At 40.6% G+C, this 21786-nt stretch overlaps 1 protein-coding gene across 6 annotated transcripts in view; it reads left to right on the top strand.

The window, feature by feature from the left end:
* LOC121516914 (serine/threonine-protein kinase WNK2) overlaps window positions 1–21786 on the top strand; it is a 49245-nt gene that overhangs the window by 10090 nt on the left and 17369 nt on the right. The window contains exons 3-14 of one of the 6 annotated variants that reach the window (XM_041798335.1): window positions 10855–11027; window positions 11196–11416; window positions 11496–11653; window positions 13976–14064; window positions 14527–14746; window positions 16072–16348; window positions 16439–16551; window positions 16836–17744; window positions 18337–19464; window positions 19591–19629; window positions 20142–20321; window positions 20559–20984. In XM_041798335.1, the coding sequence (XP_041654269.1) occupies window positions 10855–11027; window positions 11196–11416; window positions 11496–11653; window positions 13976–14064; window positions 14527–14746; window positions 16072–16348; window positions 16439–16551; window positions 16836–17744; window positions 18337–19464; window positions 19591–19629; window positions 20142–20321; window positions 20559–20984 (3933 nt within the window). Of the gene's footprint in view, window positions 1–10854; window positions 11028–11195; window positions 11417–11495; window positions 11654–13975; window positions 14065–14526; window positions 14747–16071; window positions 16349–16435; window positions 16579–16835; window positions 17745–18336; window positions 19465–19590; window positions 19630–20141; window positions 20322–20558; window positions 20985–21786 lie in introns of all 6 variants that reach the window. The other 5 variants (XM_041798333.1, XM_041798332.1, XM_041798336.1 and 2 more) reach the window with 5 other exon arrangements.

Below are 21786 nucleotides of genomic sequence, written 5' to 3'. Positions count from 1 at the left end.
AATTACACAAATATTTGTAGTCCTGCTCTTGTCCATCTGATGAAACCTGTGATTCCTTGAAGCCCACCTTATCTAAGTTTCCACACAAAAGTGGTTAAATGCGGTGAAAATTTAACATTGATTTTAACTTTTTTTATTAGGACCTGAATTGGAAGTTTGGCTGGTTTAGTAGCTGGATATTTTTGAGCGAAATGAAATGTTTGCTTTTTTTTTTTTTTTACAGTTTTAACTCGAGACCTTTGAGTGAACTAAACAGTATTTTATTTCAGTCAACAGGCACACATCTAATTTTGATGACCTTAAAATCAGACAGAGCTTATCATCCTTCTAAAATGTTCAGCACTACCCTCTTAGGTCTCAGACCTCAGGTTGGAAACCAATAGGTTAAACAAATTTTCTCTAATTTTCTTGTAAAATTATGCTTTTAATATCATTTTTAGTTAAAAATGGAGGAGCAAATGAATTTTTCCTTTTTATTTTCTTTACATGTAATGATAGCAAGGAGACCTAGTTCTCTGCATTTTTTTCTTTCATTGTTTCTTTTTTAATTTAAACCAAACCTAAACATTTTAAGTCTTCCATTATCAGTAGTTATTGTTGCTAGTTCTGAAAAATAAGTTCATGATTGATTGGTCAACTCAAATTATGATGAAACGAAATGCTCTTCTTTGCTCACTTCCACCTTTCTACTGGTTTGTGTTATCTCTTAATTAAATGTATTTAGCTTTTATACACTGATAAAAAAAGCAATGTTTTAATTAGAAGGCTGTCATATGTGGACCTTAAGAGGAGTCTTAGCCTTGCCTGTGGGGTCCTCCACATATCGTGTCCACGTCATGGACATGGCCCTTTTGGTAAACCTCTACAGCCTCTTGCTGCTTTAGTTGGCTCACAGCCTGCATAGCTGGTATCCCTCCACTTGCGCTTAGCATTCTTAAAGCCAGGATCACCTCACTTTTTCCTGCTGGTATCCCAGGCTGAATGATTTTTAGAGAGCTGCGCTGGAGAGGCACAGAGGAAGACCTAGCCATTTTTAGATGAAGTTGTTGACTTTCAAGTCCATCATCTAAACCCATGTTGATGCAATCTCAAACAGTTTCACCGACCACTTGAGGCGTTCGTATAAAGTGAACTAGTAGTGCAAAGCCTTGAATATCCCTGGAAGATAGTTTTGTTCTGTCCTCTCCAGGCCATCAGAGATGGCACATAAGGCCATGTGTCTGTCTGAGAGATCAGCAGGTCAGAAAAACCAGAGTGAACCCCCCCTGACTTCCACTAGTTTCTCTGACAGAGGCAGGATCTTCTCACCACTCAAAGACTGAAGTCCACTTTGACCCTAGTGAGACACTCCTCCAGCCTTTTCAAGTAGCTGTCTGCAGGGCTGGGATTACCATGTAGCTTCTTGCTGCTGGCTGTCACTGACCTGACTCAAATTGTTCTCCTCTGACAGTCCATCTACCTCAACGGCCATTGGGAATCATATGAGCGAGCTTGAAAAACTCATTGCTATATATTTTTCTGGAGCTGCTTTGAGCCAAGTGGGACTTCTTGAGTTGTGTAGCTTATTTCAAGTTCTGGATGCTGGATGGACTGTGGCAGAAGTTGAAGGCAAAGTACATTAAGTGGTATGGAACATGTTCAATAAAACAATGTGGGGATCTTCTTGCATTTAGCCAACTTGATTTGCTCCTGTGTCATAGCTAAGTGTTCAGCACAGCTGGCGAACCCTGTCGTCTGACAACTGATGTTGGTGTAGTTTTTTGACAGGAAGTACTTGGTCATTGTTTTTGCTAACCTGGCACGACTCCGCCGTGGACGAAAGTACTGCCCCTCGGTGCAGATTGGTCCACTTTCTGACTGGGCCCAAACAGTTCAGATGGGAGCTTTGCAAGATAGATTTGCCAGTGAGGAACATGGTAATGGCAGATCCACCTGCTTTGTAAGGTTATGTATTTGCATCACCTGTGGAGAAAATCTTCCTAATTGTTCTTGAGTCTTACCATTCCTTATGTTATCAGTGGTGTAGAAAATGAATTAACAGGTCCCAGGTGTATGTAAATGGTATATAAGATGATTTTCCTATTAACTTTGCAGCCAGTTAGGTATGTTTTTATTATATTCACTTTAAATTAAACTATAAAATAACTTTAACACCAGTGCATGAATTTATCCTGGGCAAATTTCAATAATCCTTGTTAAAAAGGTTTGTAATCATGCATCTAAGATCTTAAAATGATTGCCATTGACTGAGCTGATCATCTGTCAGGCTCCAAACAAAGATGTTCTGAATCTTCTATTGTCATGGTTGCATAACAGCATTAGTCCTTTCAAGAGTCAAGTGTGTAATCAGAATTTTCTTTTTTCTTTGTATCTGGATCAAAGAATGTTTTGTCACCCCATGCATTTTGTCAATGACAGAAAAGAGGTTTACATGAGGTTTGCATGCTCTAGTCCACACTGGCTTGCTCCTTGTCACAATCAGCCAGACAAATTCTTATACCTGAACACCCATATAGAAACACAAGTGCCTTTCACTGTGCTGCCCTTACAGTTCATTTTAGTTACAAGTGCACATATATGTGACCTAATGCTTTGTTGTTTGTGCTCAAATTAGCACGGCTTGGTTGTATAGTGCCTTCATGTGAGATGGGATACCCCTGAAATTGTAATAACAGAGTGACATGCAAAGCCGTGGGCAGAAAATCTCCTGCAGGCATGACTGATGGGACAAAATTCAGCTTTGGGTAGTGTGCTGGCTCATGACTCGCCCTGCAGCAGCTGAAAACCTGCAACAGTCATCTGACTATTAATAAAGATGGGTGCAGAGGATGGCAGGATGGCCAAGTAATTTAGCATATCTCCTTAAACCTGGCCGCTAGTACTGCTTTCAACAATTCTTTTATTGAAATCTCTACATAAGCTTTTGATAAGACACAGCCTCAGGGCAAAATTTCTATTGTGACTCTCTGTCAAAAATAACTTTGCATAGAGTCAGCAAAGCGTTAGATTAGGCTTTCATGGTTGTGTTGCTGAACCATTCTGCCTTGTGATTTCAGAGTGGCCAGCTGGTGTGTGAGAGAAATCTTCAGAGGTTTCTCTTTAGTGTCTTAATGACTACATCTGAGTCTGGTTTTAGTTTGTTTTACATGTACTTCCTGAGGAGGAATATTTTCTTTCTTAATCTCCTTAGCCAAATGTTGTCACACATATTAAGCGTACTGGGTTTAGCTGTCTTACATTAGTTGCTGAAGTTGTTGACAACTTCTTTAAATATTAATCCCTTTCACACTATTGCTACTAAACCCAAATGATGCTAATTTGTTCTTTGTTAACCAATGATCAAGATGCAGCCATTCTAATAAAAGAAAAAGGGAATTGTAATTAGGAACACAGAGCTGTGGAGAGAAACCAAGTTAATGTTATGAGTGGGTGATTTAGCTTTTGTATTGAGGACTAATACTAATAAAGCCTGTTACTTTCTTAACAGGTTTACTCTGCTTATAGTGGATCTCATGAGTAGGTTTTAGAGATCTGAACTGAAGGGGAGGTTCATGAACTTTCTCAGGCACAATTGATAAGAAAGATTGGATAAGAGCAACCCATCCAGTTACAGCTCTGCCCTTTTCTGGGTGAAAACATTTCATCAAAATGAATGGTGGTAAAATGTTAAGAATTTCCTCTTTACATTATGAAATTGACAAAATTGTAGGTGTATATGAGCAACTGTGTAGATTCTCTCTGTCAAACTGGAAAAAAAGGGCCCCATCTTGTGAATGGAGATGTCATAAACCAACATTACATATCTTATGTGTGTTGGATCTTAACATTTAAATTGTGGTTAATAGGTTTGTGAATGACTGACTAATCTGTTAACAGGCAGTCAGATATGGGTAATTTTTGCACAACCTCACAAACTTGTAAGATGTATGAAGAAATAAGAAAGTCTTGAAGAAAACAGAAATCTCCAGCAACACTTTAGAGATGTTTAGAGAACAACTTTAAGTAGTCAGACTGCAGCTTCTGATGTCGCACAGCTATCGCTAGCTTAAAGTCAGTCCGGTCCCACATTTGGCCACTCTACTCCCCTCTGGCCTTATCCCAAAGCAACAGACATCTTCTTTTATGCTCCTTTGCCATTTGATAGTAAAAGCATGCCGTAAACATTGACTTTTTAATTGATCAAGGCACAAAACATAAAATAACTTTCTAATCATGTTGCCACTGCTGTTTTCTATCAACCACCATTCACTTGAGAGATTATTTTTCACCCCAACAGGGGCGTGGTCTCTCACAAAAGTGCAAAGTGATGTTGCACTACTCATATCAATTGTAAAGATTTTGGGTTGGCTGTTGCTTATGTTACAAACACATTCTACAGCTCCATCTATCCATTACCTATACCACATATCATCTTTGAGGTTGCGTGGGGCTGACTGGTTGAAAGTCAGTCACAAGGCTGGCAAGTATACAAATAAACAACCAGGCACGCTCACACTCAGACCTGTGGGCAATTTATAGTCACCAATTACCAAACAAGCATGTTTTTGGACTGTTGGAGGTAGGGATGGAGATCAAAACCCAGGTCTGTTAACACCAGATTTTTTTAATTTTCAAAAGCCCAAAAATCAATAATACACTATTTAGCCACTGTTGAGTCTCGGTTTATTTTACAATATCACTGGTATTAAAACATAAATCAGTTCTTAGTAATAGGTTCGTTACTTTTAGTTGTCGGTGCAAGCTGTTTCTAGATCTGGGGGAACTGATATACCAGCTGCACAGCTAACGCTATGGAGACAGATGGTATTTTTGGCTTTCCCTCATCAAACTTATCAAATACACAATCCAACAACTCCAAAACACTCTCATGGACAAGTTGTGACCTGCACAGTCACCAGGCTATGAAATAATCATGGAACGTTGCGAGACGGAGATGTTTTAAAGCTAAATGCAAAGCCGGAACTACCAAGTAACTACGGCACTGCCACATGCGCGCACTGTGTCACTCCGCCCAGTGGTTTACTCGGAAAGTAGTTCAGAGTATTTGCTTCATGTGTCGTAATGTTACATAATTACACGTTATTATTTCATAGCATGGTGAATGTGCAGGTCACAACTTGTTGCGTTGTGATCTAAAAACAGCTTGCACGGACAACTAAAGGTAACAAACCTATTACTAAGACTGTAGGGATTATGGCAATGGGCATAATGAACTTTGACCTTGAAGAAACAAAAAGACTACAGCTGCCCTGGGAGAAGCATGCAGTCATAACACTGATCTGGCGCTGGTCAGATCAGTGCTGAAAAGTGCTTCCAAACTTTGTAGCAAGTCCTTTTTGTTAAAAATATTAATCTAGTGTGGAACTCTGCGGTGGGATTGGCAGGATTAAAGTTAAATAGCATACTTAACTAAAAGGATATGTGATAAACTCAGGACTCAGATTGATGGGAAGAATTAATTTGGATATCAATATCAATAAAAATTTAGGATCTCCATTCCTGTTGGGAGGAAGCTGGAGTACTCAGAGAGAACCTGCATACATGGGGAGAACTTGCAAACTCCACCTTACTGCCCACCTTTTATAGATGTTGTACTGAAAATAAACGCCTGTTATCAGAACTGCTTTGCTTCTTTTCTCTTCATCTCACCATAGAGGGCTGAAAATAATGTTTCAGTCCAAGTGACTCAGAAATATTAGCAACACACACATTTAATTAATTCAAATCAAAATCTATATAGGTTTATCACGTAAAGCTGTCTTTTCTCTTAAGTATAAATGATTTGGCTGTTGTTTACCACTGACATTTGACATATTGTTGTTTGTTGACATGCCTTAGTCCTACTAAAATGTGTCTGTATCTTCCCTGCCTGAAGACTTATGTAAGATTTTTCACACCTAATTTGGATATCTAATTTCAGTTACGGCAAGAATCCATCTTGGTAAATGTCATGACTAACCTTTTTTTGCATTTATAAATCAATTTGTCAGGAATGCTCTGTTTGTGCGTGCGTGTGTGTGTGTGTAAAAGGTTGTGTTTCATGACAGATGGAAGTTTGTGTTAATAATATATTACCCTAGAGTTTTCTGCTTTTGAGTTTGTGTTTATAAAGTAAAAAGTTTTTACTGCTTGAGAACATTGTCAGCATCCATCAGTCACTCTTGTGGCTTTGTTGAATTATTCTTAGATTGATGTTTCAAAGAGGAGGCCTGCTTTCACACTCCCTTTCTACTAGGGGTGATTGGGTTCTATTAGTGGATAATCAATAGCCGGCACTTACTCTGCTATGACCCCTGTGGCACTTCTCTATAGTACTTTATCAAGTAAAAAGCGGCGCCCTTTGGTCATTTTGCATCATTATTTTGTCAGTTGAACAATGTTTTAACTCACCTTTAAAAGCAAGCCTGTGCCTGCTCTGTGTTTTACATGCAGTTACTGTTTGTGATGGTTAATTTCTTTGAGCATAGCATTTTTTGTTCATTATGCTTTTGTTCATGGCAGGAAATACAATTTAATGATAAATCCATCACTCTGCTGGCAGAGCTCTTTCCTTGTGTTTGTTGAAGAGCTGTATATTCTGCTACTATTGTCCCATGAATGATGCTTATTGTCTGACAGATTAATGTTTATGTTGTGTTTTCTCTGCTCTCTGCAGGAGTCTGATAAGCAAATAACCAGGCTTGATTAGAGATGCTGACTACGTTACACAGATTAGCTTTGCAAGCTCTTTTAAAGGCATATCACTGTTAGTTTCTTTATCCATGATTTGTGCCATAGAAACTCAATGTATTTTTTTAATCAGTGTCCTGATGCATATTTTCCTGCTTCAAAGTCAACTGTTTTGCTATAAGGCAGCTGCTGTGATACCATCTACCAGTGCATACCGTACATTCTGTAGCATAAGTAGCCTCAGTGTAACTTCAAAGCAGTATTGTTGTGCCAAGTTGTACCAATAGTTATACTGTACATTGAATTGTTTTTTTTTTTTACAAGTATCTGACAGGTAGACAGTAGACACTGTTATGTAAAACCAATAAGGTTCTCTAATTGGGTATTTACAGTCTTACAGACCCATAGATCCTCAGGTAAGGGAAGTGAGCTGATTGCCATCTCTCCATAATATGGGCGCATTCCTCTGAAATGGACAGTATGTATCAGAGAGGACATGTGACATGACATGAGGCCAGGAATTTAATTTGAACACATACCTTTGAAATTATATGGTGTATTAGCCTGCAAAGTTCCCAGGACCAGTAAAATAATATATAACCTGTTCTCTCAAGCATTCAGAGATCTCATGTTTTGATTCTAAAGATATTTTTAAGTGGGTATAAGCTGCCAGAGCTATGCACACATATGTAATGGTTAGCAACTTTGTAGATTGTTTCCTGGGTCAATGACATGAAAGGCTTCAAAAAACTGAATTTAAAAAGTCTTTAAAAACAGATGAAGTCATTTTTTTGTGTGTGGAACAATGTTGTTTGACAAGTTTTTTTTAACTGAAAAAACTTTTTTTAACAGTATTTGTAACTTGAAGACCTAAAAACCATCAGGTGGTGCAGCCATGAATTTATTAAAATATATGTATTTTCCTTTTATTCATTCTAAGTGAAATCTTCATCACTTACCATTGAAAGTGTCCACAGTACCTCCCACATAATCTGGGTTCCAGCAGATTCTTGAGAAGTCTTAAATATTCTAAAATTGCTCATTTGAAATTTAAGACTATAAATAGTCTTACCTCTTCTTCTACAAATTGAATGAATCAATATTCTCCATAATTCCTCAGATTCAGTATCGGATGTTCTGGATTTCCTGGAGGAAGACCCCCAGACCCATCTCTGATTTTATCTGACTCACTGTGATTTAATAAACTCTTTACTGTTGTGAACACACTAGCACTACCAAGTTACCCACTTTAAAGTCCTTGTAGCCAACCCTTATTTTGACAGTTCTTCACTGTCAAAGAGCACTATTCTGATATTTAGTAGTTGTGTTTGGAATCAGCTCAGCACACCTGCAAAAATGTGTTATGATCAAAATCAAATAGGACACACTGATAGAATAGAGGCTTTAATATATGGCATATTGATAGAAAAGAGGCATTAAATATGCCAGAAATCATCAAATCAGGCATTTATGACCAAAATTTTATTTTGCCCTACACCATTAGACATTTCATAAACAGTTTATTCAGTCCTGGTCTGTTGACCTGCGAAATCCATGCCTTTCATTTTTGACCGTTTACTGGGCAAAAAGTGGTAGGCTATAAGTTTTTCTCAGTTCAGGTATAGAATTTATGAAAGTGCATAGAAGCCCTGAAAATCAAATATGCAGCAGTCTTTCTTTACATCTTTATTTTAAAATAAAAGTCCCATCATTACATTTACTCTAACCTGACATTTAAGAACTTGCAAATTCTAGGACAAATATATTTTGATGATCTTGCTAGATTTAAAATGATTGATCTTAATAACCAGTGTTCCTGAAGATCCTTGAAAAAGTCTTGAAAAGTCTTAAATTGCACATTTGAAATTAAAGACCTTAAAAGTCTTTTAGAAATGTCCTTATGCGATGTTTTCTGGCCAACCTTGTATGATCAGCTCTGGTCCGGTGTGTGAAATCTCATGCCTCTTATTTGTGCTCATTTACTGCACAAAAAAATGTACTATTCATTTTTCTCAGTTCAGGTCTTAAAAGGTCTTCAAAAGTCTTGAATTTGATTTTTGAAAGCATGTAGGAACCCTGTAGTAACAATATTACTGTTATTTTTGTTATTGTATATATATTTATATATATATTTTTTTTTTTTTAAATATATAAAGGAAATAATGGATACAAACACAAAAATATGCGTGTCATGTCATGTCATGTCACTGACCAAATGATCCAGCCTTTTTCACGGTGCTGATACTTACTGTATGACTTTCTTTGTGCATTTTGCCTCTCCTTGGTTACTGCATACTTTGCTGCAAAAGCTGCACTGAACTTTTTCTTTATCCTGGTGTAAAGTTCTGGCTTGATAAGAACTGGAAACATACATACTAACAAAGAGTGTGCTATCTTTTTGCAGCATTGCTCAGATTTCAAGTTCACAGTTTTAAAGAGCCATAGTTGTTATAAACTTGCATCTATAATTAGATTTCTAAAGCAACAATAAGTTTCATATATTGATGCTTATGCCATATGTGTCTGAGTGTTTGCCTTTGGAATTGCATTCTTCTGGTGGCTCTGTGTGCATATGTACTAGTATGTATCTGTCTGTATGTCTCTCCATGCTTTGCACAAACACTTCTGAGCCTACATGTGGCTGACTTCTGAATTATGCACAATCCCAAATGTTTTCTAAGAGGCAAAGCAGAAGTAGGAGATGTGTATGTGAATGGAGAGTGATTGGAAATCAGGGAGCACTTTTGGTGGAGGGCTTATTTAGAAGAAGCTGCAGGAAAGATGATGGTAGAGTTGATGAGAGAAGGGGGGATCAGGAAAGATAGGCAGGAAAAAAGAGGAAATCTGCAGTGCCTGAGGGTTAAAATAGCATCAAGCTCCTCCCTTTTTGTCTCCCCACTGTCTCTTCTTTTTGACCTGTGTTTGAGGTAAACTTTGGGCAACATGCCGCTCTTGTGCAGCAAAGAGCACTTGGGGATAACCCAGCCCAACTCTGGCGGCCTCAGCCCCAGCCTTCCATCGCTCAGCTCGCCTCAGTAGAGAGGGTTCTCTGCAGAACTGAATTATTCATGGGCTGTTAGAAGAGTGCAGTGAAAATCCCCACCCCCAAACACTTGCACACAAAACCTGATATGCCACATTCTCACACAAACGCATAACATGCTTTATCATCCTAGCTGTCCACTCCTTAACACGTTGCATCACACTGCACTAAGCTTCAGTGTTAATTCTTTTGGTTGATTTTGTTTTGTCTCTGCTGTTTCATCTTTCTGGGAGTCCGCTGTGGTTGAATCACTGAATGGATTCGATCTTGCTAGGTTGTGTTCATTGCATTCCATTGGCTGTGTCATCAGTCTCTTTGAGGGGTGGGGTTGTGCTTCCACTCCACGTTTAGTGCTGAATGTACATGTGTGCATTTTGTTACGTAAGTCAATCCTATAGTGGATGAAAAAAGGAAAAAAAGCTTTAAAAGAAACACTCAGCGATACGTTGAGCAAGGTGCTGTCAGAGTAAAGAGAGCCTGACAGAAATTGAAAACATGATTACAAACATGTGTTTGTGTGTGCAGGGGATGTTTGGATATAGAGGAGGGAGTGGCTGGTGTTAGGGGTGCAGGAAGGGAGACAGATTGCAGATATGGGGGAGGGGGCAAAAGAGTAAAGGTAGTGGATGAGAGACTGAGCAAGCAAGTGAGGGAGATGGTGAAAGATGGAGGAGATCGATGACACATAACCTTTAGCTGCAGTGTTTAGTGGGTGTGACCATGCTAATGTGTGGGCTCATTCTCCCATTGTTGTCATGCTTTGATGTCTTCTTACAGAGCTAAACAAGTAGTCACATGTGACTGGTATTATACTTAAAATAAATTTTAAATGTCAAGCACATGCATATTATTCAGACTTAGTCTTGTTATTGCTTTTCCCCAGACACAGCTACTAGCAGTCGTTAGCTTTGATGTACATATGGTCCAATTAGTGATATGAATATGGCACAAAGACTGTCACTAACCCTGCTCTCACTCAGTTTTTCCCACATACTGGATGCATGATTTAAATATGCAGTGAAGTGCCTCCAAGCTGACTGCTTCTTCCATCTGGCTGTGCACACATGATAAAATAAATATGTTATCATTAGGGCTTAATACTAATTATACTCTTTCCTCTGCATCTGTCGTCTTTTCTTTAGGATCGCAAGCTGTCCAAAGTGGAACGTCAGCGCTTCAAGGAGGAAGCAGAGATGTTAAAGGGTCTTCAACATCCTAATATTGTCCGTTTCTATGACTTCTGGGAGTCACCCATGAAAGGAAAGAAGTGCATTGTATTAGTAACAGAGCTCATGACATCAGGAACACTAAAAACGTGAGTACTGCTGGGGCAGATAATGCAGACACTTTGCTGAGAAAGAAGTCATATGCTTAACTTGTGATTTTAACTTGTCAAAAAAAATCTTAGCTCTTCTGCTTTTTACTAAAATTCTATTTTTGAACTCATGATTGTCAGGTAATGCGCTCTTTCTCCCTCCAACAGCTATTTAAAGCGTTTTAAGGTGATGAAACCCAAAGTGCTGAGGAGCTGGTGCAGGCAGATCCTGAAAGGCCTCCATTTTCTCCACACTAGGACCCCTCCCATCATTCACAGGGATCTCAAATGTGATAACATATTTATCACTGGACCTACAGGCTCGGTTAAGATTGGAGATTTGGGACTGGCAACCCTCAAGGCTGCTTCTTTTGCAAAGAGTGTCATAGGTATAAGACTTAAAACTTAAAACTTTCTTCTATTTAAGCAGACTTATTTATTTATTTGGCATTCTTCTTCTCTCCTTAGGAACCCCTGAGTTCATGGCTCCAGAAATGTATGAGGAACACTATGACGAGGCTGTGGATGTCTATGCCTTTGGCATGTGTATGCTAGAAATGGCAACTTCAGAATACCCCTACTCAGAGTGTCAGAATGCTGCCCAGATATACCGCAAAGTCACAAGTGTGAGTCTTGAAAATATACTTTCTTTAAAGTTTGGATATGAATTTGAAATATTAACCATCTTTTATCTTTTTATCCATTTATAACCCATTTTTGGATCATATTCACCATATTGTTTGTCTGTATCCCAGAATGCATTGTGACTGGGCTGTGACAACCAATGGCCTGCTGTTCTGTCGTCACGTCATGCTTTGCTGAACAGCACATGTGCACAGACTTTGAAACTGCAGAAGACAGCTGGAATGACTCATAATAGAGAGAAATAAACTCAGAGAGGCTGTAATTTGTCCCTCAGAGTCACTGCACTTTAAATAATGACTCATATTCCCAAAAGCTGAGGACTTTTTTGTAAAAATGTTTATAGTTTGAAGACTTTTGTCACAAAATATTTTTCTCATTCTTTAGTCCCAAAGATATGGGAAAACAAGTTTGTGCAAAACCCTTCGTCATTAATGTGTACTGTGTTTAATACATACAAATCTTTGAGTTGTAATTCAGATTACTTTTTCTTTTGTCTCTATAGTCCCATAACTTTTTTCCCATAGCTTTACTGTGCACAACAGGGTTGATGTTTTACAAGCTTTTTAAGACAAAAAGTCCAGACAAGACACAATAGTTAAGAAATATCTGAGGGTTAATCAAAAATTCTGGCTAAACTAAAGAGCTTTGCAAAGTGTCAGTTTTTTATGTCTAAATTTTTTTCAAGTTGAAAAAAGAAAATTGTTCTCATGTTGTTCTAATCAGTTTGCACAATGGCACCAAAACTTTAATCTGTCATTTTTTTTTCTGTTAAAACACAGGTTCAATTTTATGCGAATATTGGCATCTGTCCAAGTCATTTAGATGGATGATTGATAATTTGAAACAGCACCTGCTGCTTCCGTCTCTTTCAATCGTTCACCCCCCATCCCTTTTCTCTCTTCCTCTCTCACACTGAAACCCCATTTTAAACACTGTGATTGGCCAGTGTGCTATGCGAATTTCAACCATGGAAATATAGCAGATAACGGCATATTTTTCTCACAGCTGCCTGACAGAGACTGAACTATGTACTATTTACTTTGTACTATGCAATAAACTATGTAATAAAAGCAAGCCCAAAAATAAAGCTTTAAGAAAAAAAGCTTCCTAATGCCAAAATCTCCTAGAACAGACTTGGCCTGCAGCAAGCTCTTTGTAACAGTACAGGAACAAACAACCACAGTAACCCAAGAAAGGTGACAGGATTTTTCAGGATGCTTTCTGCTACTTCACTACATAATATGTCCAGGGAGTATTGAATTGCAGAGATGCAGCTATAGAAGGGTTTGGCTCCTTTTTTCAGCTAGATATATCCCCATCCTTGAATTTCTTGGGTGAAGAATCTAATGAGCCATATGGTGTCACAGAGGGGGTCCAAATCTGCTTTGTTTTTTAGACAAAGCCTAAAGGCTGTATTCCATTCTGCTTCACCGAGCCTGTCTCTGATAGCAAAGCTTATAGCAACTGTTTTCAGATCAGGGAGTGTCTAAAGTCATGATAGACTTCCTAATTTGATGAAGAGTATTGATTTTCCACTCCTGAGACTTGGCAGGGTTAGACTCTTGAGATATGACTCTTTATACCTGCTTTTAGAAAGAGAAGCTTTCTATGCCCAAATCAGTGGTTGAGTTGCAGCGGCGCAGCTGTCTCTAAATACTGTTCTCTGTATTGTTACTGTATTCATGTTAGATTTGCCTACAGGGACCACTGCAGGACATTAATAGGCGATTGATCAAAGAGAAACCCTGATAGCTTTATTCCACTCCCTGAGCACATTCAGCATGCACCTGCATAATTGGTGGGAATGTTAAATCAGAGGATGCATGAATTTTAAATCTTAAATGCACAAAGTGACTCTTTTGGGAATTAACGATTTCACGAGTGAGTCAACACCACAGATAATGCTGCATAATGGAGAGAGTATCTAAAATTATAGATTAGTAGACACCAGCCTGTGTTGCTCTGAAAAGAAAAATTAAACTGTAGTTCACATTAAAATAACATCAAGAACAAGGGCAGTCAGTGCAATGCAGTTAGTGCACTCATAATATTATATTATGATATTACACAATAATATGAATGTCATTGTGCTGTCTGGAATCCACTGTAACATGGATTTCAACAGATTACAGCTGCCATCCTAAGTCAAGTATGACAAGCCTACAGGGTATGAGAGTGTGACAAGTTAAAGCTAAAATTTGGAGGAGTATCTTAAGAACACTTTTTTCTCTGGTCCTTTTTGTCCGTCACAGTATTCGCTCATCATATGACCCAGCATTATGTTCATATTTCCCTTCCCTCAGGGAGTGAAGCCAGCCAGCTACAACAAGGTCATGGATCCTGAAATCAAGGAGATTATTGGAGAGTGTATCTGCCAAAAGAAAGAGGAGCGGTGAGTGACTGTCGCCATCATTTGTCCAGTGTCCGGCCAACAATGCCCACAAGGTGCCCTTTCATCTTTCAAGTCTTGTCTCGCCTCCCCCGCTTCATTGCGGTGGTGCTGACAGTTGGGCTCTCAGCAGCATTGCAGTCTTCCACTATATCTGCTGGGTGTCATTCATTTCTCTTGTGCAATGGGTTTGTGAAGGGGGGGGGGGGGGGTGATAACACATAACTAACTTCCAGGGGCTTCTTACAGAGGCATTGCCAGGTTTATCAAGTGACTTTATCTCTGCAGCACAGGTTTTCCATGTGCATGTATGACCTAATAAGTCTCATACTTGGCCACAATGCCCTTGTTGCACAGTCAATCTTATGGTCACTTATCTGCAGAAAATGTGTAATACAGATGAGTTGCATCACTGTGGAGAAATATATTTTCAAGATTCTTAATCTTCGATGTTTCATTTCTTAGGTACACCATTAAGGACCTGTTAAACCACGCCTTCTTTGCTGAAGACACAGGGGTACGGGTGGAGCTCGCTGAGGAGGATGATGGCAAAAAAGCCTCAATAGCGCTAAAACTTTGGGTGGAAGACCACAAGAAACTGAAAGGCAAATACAAAGAGACAGGGGCCATAGAGTTCACATTTGACTTAGAGAAGGAGGTTCCTGAAGTTGTGGCACAGGAGATGGTAAGTCAGTAACTTCATTTAAGGCTTGCTTGTAATGTGTTTTGCGTGTGTTCTAGCAGCTCAAGTACTCATATCTGTTTATCAAGGAATGCAATTGCTTGCAGATCTCTGGTGATAACTAAATCTGCTCTTCCAGGAACACAGTGATTGTGGTTATATTTTTCCAAGTGTTTACATAGTTTTCTCCAGTTTTTCTTGGCTGGATTTGTTGCTGGGCCTGTGGATATCTTATCTGATGGTTTTCACACAAGATTTCTCTTAGTGTTTTAGATAATATCAACAGAGACTGAATTATGAATCTACTGTTTGCATCTAGCTAATCATTGTATGGTACACTCTGTACCATAAAATCATTCTATGGGGAAACTGAGGAAATGAGTTATCACAGCTCAACAGGAAAATATAGACCGTTGGTCTTTACATAGTCTGAAACAGGTTTTGATAAAAAAAAACATGTAACTAAGACTCATCATCAGGGATGCTAAGTGATAAAATTCACCTTGTAAAGTTAAAAAATGTTTCAAATGTTATCCCTTTGGCATAACATGTTGGCCTCTGTCAGCCTGTATTAAAATACTCATCTTTGGTGTTTATATCTTAGTTAAGTGGCATTTTTACTTTGATTTTGGATTTATGCACATGTAAATTTATGTTCACAGTATGTGCCTGTACATAAAGATAGTGAGGTTTGTCAGCAGAGAGTCTCTAGTTGATTGTTTTCTTTCTTTGTTGCTAGTTCTCTCTTCCTCTCTCCCACACATCTTTCTCTTTTGTGTCTGCTCTCTGCCTCCATTTGTCTGTACTGTTCTGGCCTTGACCAGCCTGTGAAGCTCTAAAAAAACCCAGAGGCCGCTCTGCTGCAGTCTTTATTATGATAGGAGCAGAAATGTGGACCAACAGTGAGATTTTGTAGCTGGTATCTTCTGTAATGAGTCATTTCTCTACAGACAGACTATCTAAATTTTTAATAAGTATTGAAAAAACTAAAGCTCTGTAACCAGTTTAAATGAGATGATTTCTTTCCTTTCTCAGTTTTTGATGTTTCATGTTCATTTTCCACAAATTTCTTTGTACTGTGTGTCATCTTTGTTATTTGCTGATGTTACAGTCCAGACAGTTCTGTTTTGAACAGTGGGGAAGCTGCTGACAAAAGAAACAGTTCCCAACAGCTCTGATCGGCCTTAAAATAGACTCTCTGTTCCATCCTTTACTTGCTACTTTTCTCTCTCGCTTACACACTCCCCCTTTTAATGCACCCTCTCATCTCTCACATGCTCCACACTAAAAATATCCTGGAAGTTATTCTCTTCCCTCTTCTATGTCAGGTGGAGTCTGGCTTCTTCCACGAGAGTGATGCTAAGACTGTGGGAAAGTCGATTAGGGATCGTGTGGCTCTGATCAAGTGGAGGAGGGAGAGAACGGTGTCTGCTGCAGTTGCCGTGGGTCAAGGTGAAGGAGGACACAGGGCCAAGATGATGGCATGTCAGGGTATCCCTGCTGGGGCTTCACATGTAGGTCAACCTTTGCTGGAACCAGAAGAGCCAGAGACAGACCAGCACAACAGACTGCGTAACCTACCAGCCAGTGTAACCTCAGTGACATGTAAGAGATTGTGCTATCCCTCATGCAAGAACAAATGAAATCGTTATTTATTTTTTGAATGAGTGCGTGATTTTTATCTCTTTGTAGCAGACAGCACACTCGACAGTGGTATGGGCTCGACTGTGTACTCAGACTCCCACAGCAGCCAACACAGTGTCCTCTACCAGTCCCTGCTGGAGCCAATTACTATGGCAACACAGCAGGTTGGTATCAGAAGCATACACACCCAGGTGGGCCATGTACATTCAGATTTATAAAAAAAAATTGTCTTTGAAGTCATCCATGGCTTATGCAGCTCCGATGCTAAACACAGACTCTGTAAATACACTTGAAAAACAGCCACCTGCACTGCCAATACACATGCACATTTACATTACGTTCATATGAATGTCCACTCTCATCTCACCATCTTTTTTCGTTCTTATTTGGTCATGACAACTTTATTTTGAGTAACATGTGTTTTGCTCTTGGGTTGCTTCTCAATCAGTGCCAGAGTGGTAGCCCTTTCCTGACAGATCGACCTCGCTCCTGTGAAAAGGGGGAGATATTGGGGGCAACGATGAGCCCAGAGCTCAGGAATCGTTTTGGAGCTTCAGCTCGGAGAGGAAGTGCTCCTGTTATTGACACTTACAGGGCAAACCATGTTTCTTCACTCCATGCCACATCCATTCACTCTCAGAGATCAATGAGTCTTACCCCCATAGAACCAGAGAACCAGCCCATGCTTTTTCCTCCAGAGATTCACTCAGAAGCTGAGGACAGCCTCTCGTCACAAAATGCTCTGCCAGTTACACTGGTCTCCCCTGTCTGTCCACATTCTGAGTACCGCCGCCTTAGTGACACCAGCATCAGACGATCAACAGATACCATCAATGAGAACATAACTGCACATGGTGGACGCAGACACTCTGACCTTAGTAGTCTGCTCAGTCTATCCTCCTATCATAACCACCATGTTGGAATGCATCACAACCAAGTGTGCCAGGCCTGTCTCTCTTTGCTTCTTCTAAGGTCACGAGAAGGCAGTCACCGTCGTCCTTCTGTTGTCATGCCAGCACACCTCTGTCCATGTGACTTTAGACCGTCCTGTGGGGGCACAAAGACCACTCATGGTTTTGGACGGCTGAAAGGTCCCAGTGATTGTTCAGATTTCTCACTTCTTCAGCAGTCCCTATTTAAAATAATAAGCCGTAAAGCGGGCCCTTGTCAAAGCACAGTTACCCAAACTTCCATGCTGAACTCCTCAGCTGTCCACAGGCCTCCCTGCAGTGATGGAGACAACAGTCTGAAGAATCGTTTCCAAAGCTGCAGTTCACTTGGGGAACAAGAGCCCCTGCAGGACTGCGAGGATAAATTCTGTGCCGGAGAGCAGCATATAACAAGGGCGGTGGGAGTGGTAGGTTATAATAGCGGACAAGTCACTCTAGTTACCCACTTGGGGTTAACACCTGCTTAACTTATTTCTGCCAGACTGTAGCAGTTACAGCATTATTCTGCATGGAGCCGGTCTGATCTCTTGTCCACTGTCTAAATCTTTCTGCCTGCAGAGGCATACAGAGCTGCCCATCCTGTTTAAACTGAGCTTTTCCCTGCTAAAGGACAATGGCAATCATCTCTAACAGATTGTTTCCCTGCTGATTAACCTGCCCCCTTTAGAACTGACTTATGTTTTAACATTTTCCCTTTCTGCTTTACTGGCCCAATGCAACAGCTTAGCTTGCCTTGGATAGATGTTTTCTGACCGAATGAGAATGGGCAGCTGTCTAATCTCCATCTTTCTGCCCTTTTGACCATTTCTCATTTATGTTCTTATTTTAGCACCCTCCTGTCACTGCCTGCTTATTGTTGAAACAGATGTTGTATGAACTTATCCCTCATCCTGTCATTATTTTTACATCCTGTATGACCTCATGTAATAGGTGCACTTCTGGCAGTAAAGTCAACTTTTAAAAGGCTCTAATTCAAATTTATCTCCTTTCTGTCTTCAGAATAATTCAGCAGGCCACCAAAATCAACCACCTGTCCAGGGCATGCCCTCTTCCAGCACAGCAGTGCACACAACACTACAGTATCTCCAGCCAGGACACAGCTACCCTACTGCGCCATACACTGGCCAGCATAGTGCCCATTCAACAGATCCGGCAAGTCTATGTTCAATCAACATTCAACAAACAGCCAGTGCTGCTAGTTTCACACCTCCAAGTGTGCAGCAGAGCCAGGTCGCAGCAAATATTTCAACATCAGCCATGCCACAACATGTCCCACAGAGCTACCAAGTGCAAGGCCACCAACAACAGCAGGCAGCAACAGCAGGCTCTTTGACTTTCCCTTTACATGTCCAACAAACTTTTCAGAGCCGTGTGGCCTCCGCTCAGCAACAGACCCAGTCTGCATCAGGATATCCCAGTACAGTTCGGCAACAGACTGCAGCAACAGCAGCAACCACCCTGCCAACACAGCAGCCAGCACAAAGCTTTCCTGTTGCATCTGTAGCCACAACCCAGTGTCATCCTACACAAGCTCCCAGTGCACTGCAACAGAATCCAGCTGCAGTCAAACTGCTAAGTCAGCAGTCTGGTCAGAGCTCTTCCACACCAGCACTTTACAGCCAACAAATACCCATTCAGCAAGAGCACCAACAGCCTTTACCGCAAAATACTCAGTCCAGTATACCACCAACACAGCATGCTGGCCAAGCTTATATAAAGCCTCAGCTGCCGCATAGCCAAGACACTCTACATACTGTGCACCAACACATGGCACAACAACCTACACACCATCCACAGAGCCATCAGCCTCCTTCTCAGCAACAAGTACACACTCCACCTCCACAGAAGCACAGTCAGACAACCATACAGCCATTAGTACCACAACAGAACCAGGATATAGCCCAGTCTACAGCTCAGCGGATTCAGAACCCTGCTGCTCATCCTACATCAACCCCAGCTGTGCAGGTTGCAGTCATGCACCAGAGTTACCCTGCTGCAGCCCCGCCTGATGCTGCCTCTCAGAGCTTTGCTCATTCTGCCCTGCAGAAACAGTCAGTATTGGGTCAGAGCCCGTACCTGCCTGCACAATCTATTGCTGCTGCACCGATCTATGGAGAAACTAACCAGGTAAGTGCACAGTCTTGATTATTAGTAGACAATACATTGTAGCAAGGGTGGCATACAAATGCCCCACTTTGGATTTTCTGTTTGTTTGCCCTCCTCTGACCTGGCCCTGTCTTTATTTTTCATCAGTTTCAACCCTATCTTTGTGCTGCTGCTATCCTGAATCAGGTAGAATACATTTGTCTAAACACCCTTTGTCACTGTGGGAGGGAGAGGAAAGGATTATTTCAAACTTGTTAATGTTGTTATAAATGGAAATGCTAGGGTTGGAACTACTAATAAAAAGGTGCCTGGTTTGAATTGGTGCAGCTGAATTGGAAGCAGCTGTGTTGGTGGACATTAGGTGAAAGAAAAAAAAGAGCAGTCTGATAAACAGGAATTTCCTCGGACAACAGCCAACAGAGAGATAATGGAAACAGTAATGAAAACAATAACAGTGGTTTTAGCTGCTGCATCCGCCTGCCCTCCTGGCCTGCTCTGTGTCTGTGCTTCACAGTGCTCTACCATTTGCAACACATTCAGACTGATTCCAGGCTATGGTCGGGATGGAAATTGTGAGCTATTCCAATCTGGGTCAATAGCAGGAAATGCAGATTTCCAAACAGAGATGAAACTTGAATCCCTTCTATTATTGAACTCCCTCCCATTTGTTCCTCTTTTCTCTTGTTGTTCTTTTGTAGAACATCCCAGCTGGTCAGAGCATTTCTCAGGTTGGGGAAGACGGACAGGGCCTCAGGCAAAATCTAAGCCAATCAGCTTCCAGTGTGCCAGCTCAGGCACTCCCTTCTCAGACTGCTGTCCACCACCAACTCCAACCTCTGCAGATTTCAAACTCTTTACCAGCAACACAGTCATCCCAGGTATTGCCAGTCTATGCCAATTATGCTTTCACAGGTATCTTCCTGGTATCTGTTAATTGAAAAAATGCCTGTTTTTTTCCCTGTTCACTTATTCTCGCTGACACATACAATAATTCCTTAGTTATTGTATATCTTGGCAGTTTTCTCTGGCTTTGATTACACTTCCTTATGTTATACCTTGGTTCTCTAGACTATTTGATTTTCCTCTGCTTTTTCCTTTTGTCTTTTCCACTTCAGTTTCCCTCACAGTATCCCACAGTCCAGGTGATGCCAGCTGTGACTGACTGTGAATCCTCCTACCCTTGCACCGCCCCCCAACCTTCAACCTCCCCTTCTCTTAATCACCTCTACCTTTCCCCAGGACAGACACTCCCTTTGACTCCTTCTGTCTCTCCCCTTTCTCCTCTTCAAATTGAAAACTCGTTGGTGTCACCCATCCCAGTGTCTCTTATACCTTCTCCATCACACATGCTGGCTAAGATGGGACCAACATCCCCACTGCACCAGCCTATCACTCCTTTGCATCAGAGTGTTAGATCTGAAACTTCTCAATCACAGATTGCTTTTGTATCCGCTTTGACCACTCACGCCATACACTCACACATGGCCTCATCCCAGAACACACACCCTCCAACTAATGGCAGCACCCAGCCTCTAAAACAGGTAATTATAATGGCTCCAATAGAGTACAGATGTTTACCAAGAGGGTGTGGACCTGTGCCTTTGATAGTGATTAAGTCTGTCATAATACTTAAAAGCTGTATTGCATTACCAAATACAGAGCCACTTATGATTCACTGTGCTTTTATCTCTGAATAAAGAGATGCCATTTTTGTTTAAGTGAAATATGTCTGCAATATAGCTGACAATAGTTCCAAGTCTTTTCTTGTTCATTGTCAGTGTCTTCCCCAAATAGTTTACTTGGGCAAACCACCCAGGTATTTTAAAAAATGTTAAAGACTTACATTGAAATTAGGGAGAAAATTAAGTAAGAGTTAATGCCCTTCGAGGTGTCCAATTATCAGGGATTAATGGACGGCGCAGAGGTGTGAACCATCCTCTGCGTCATCCATTAATCCCTGATAATTGGACACCTCGAAGGGCATTAACCCACTTATACCATGGTCACTTGCCAACAAAAACAATTAATAAAACTACTAATTTATAATTTCATATGTTTTGTGATCAAAATAGAAAGTTTTAGAAAAACAACAACTTCTTTACCATAGCAATGCCTGAGGGCTTGACTAATAACAGGAATAGCCATTCCAATCCCATAACGTTCTTCGGGAACGTTATTCAGTACTCCAGTAAATAGGCAGGCCATAGATACCAAGTCACAATGGAACAAAAAAACTAGTCCACTCAGCGGACGGATTGATTCATAATGGATGGATTTATCAATGAAATGACATGAAGACGAGTGAGACTGAGAGTCATCTGTGATCAGACTATAAACCTGTAA

Source organism: Cheilinus undulatus, linkage group 11 (assembly GCF_018320785.1).
Source record: "Cheilinus undulatus linkage group 11, ASM1832078v1, whole genome shotgun sequence".
Classification (NCBI taxonomy): domain Eukaryota; kingdom Metazoa; phylum Chordata; class Actinopteri; order Labriformes; family Labridae; genus Cheilinus; species Cheilinus undulatus.
This window is presented reverse-complemented; position numbering and strand designations above follow the sequence as displayed.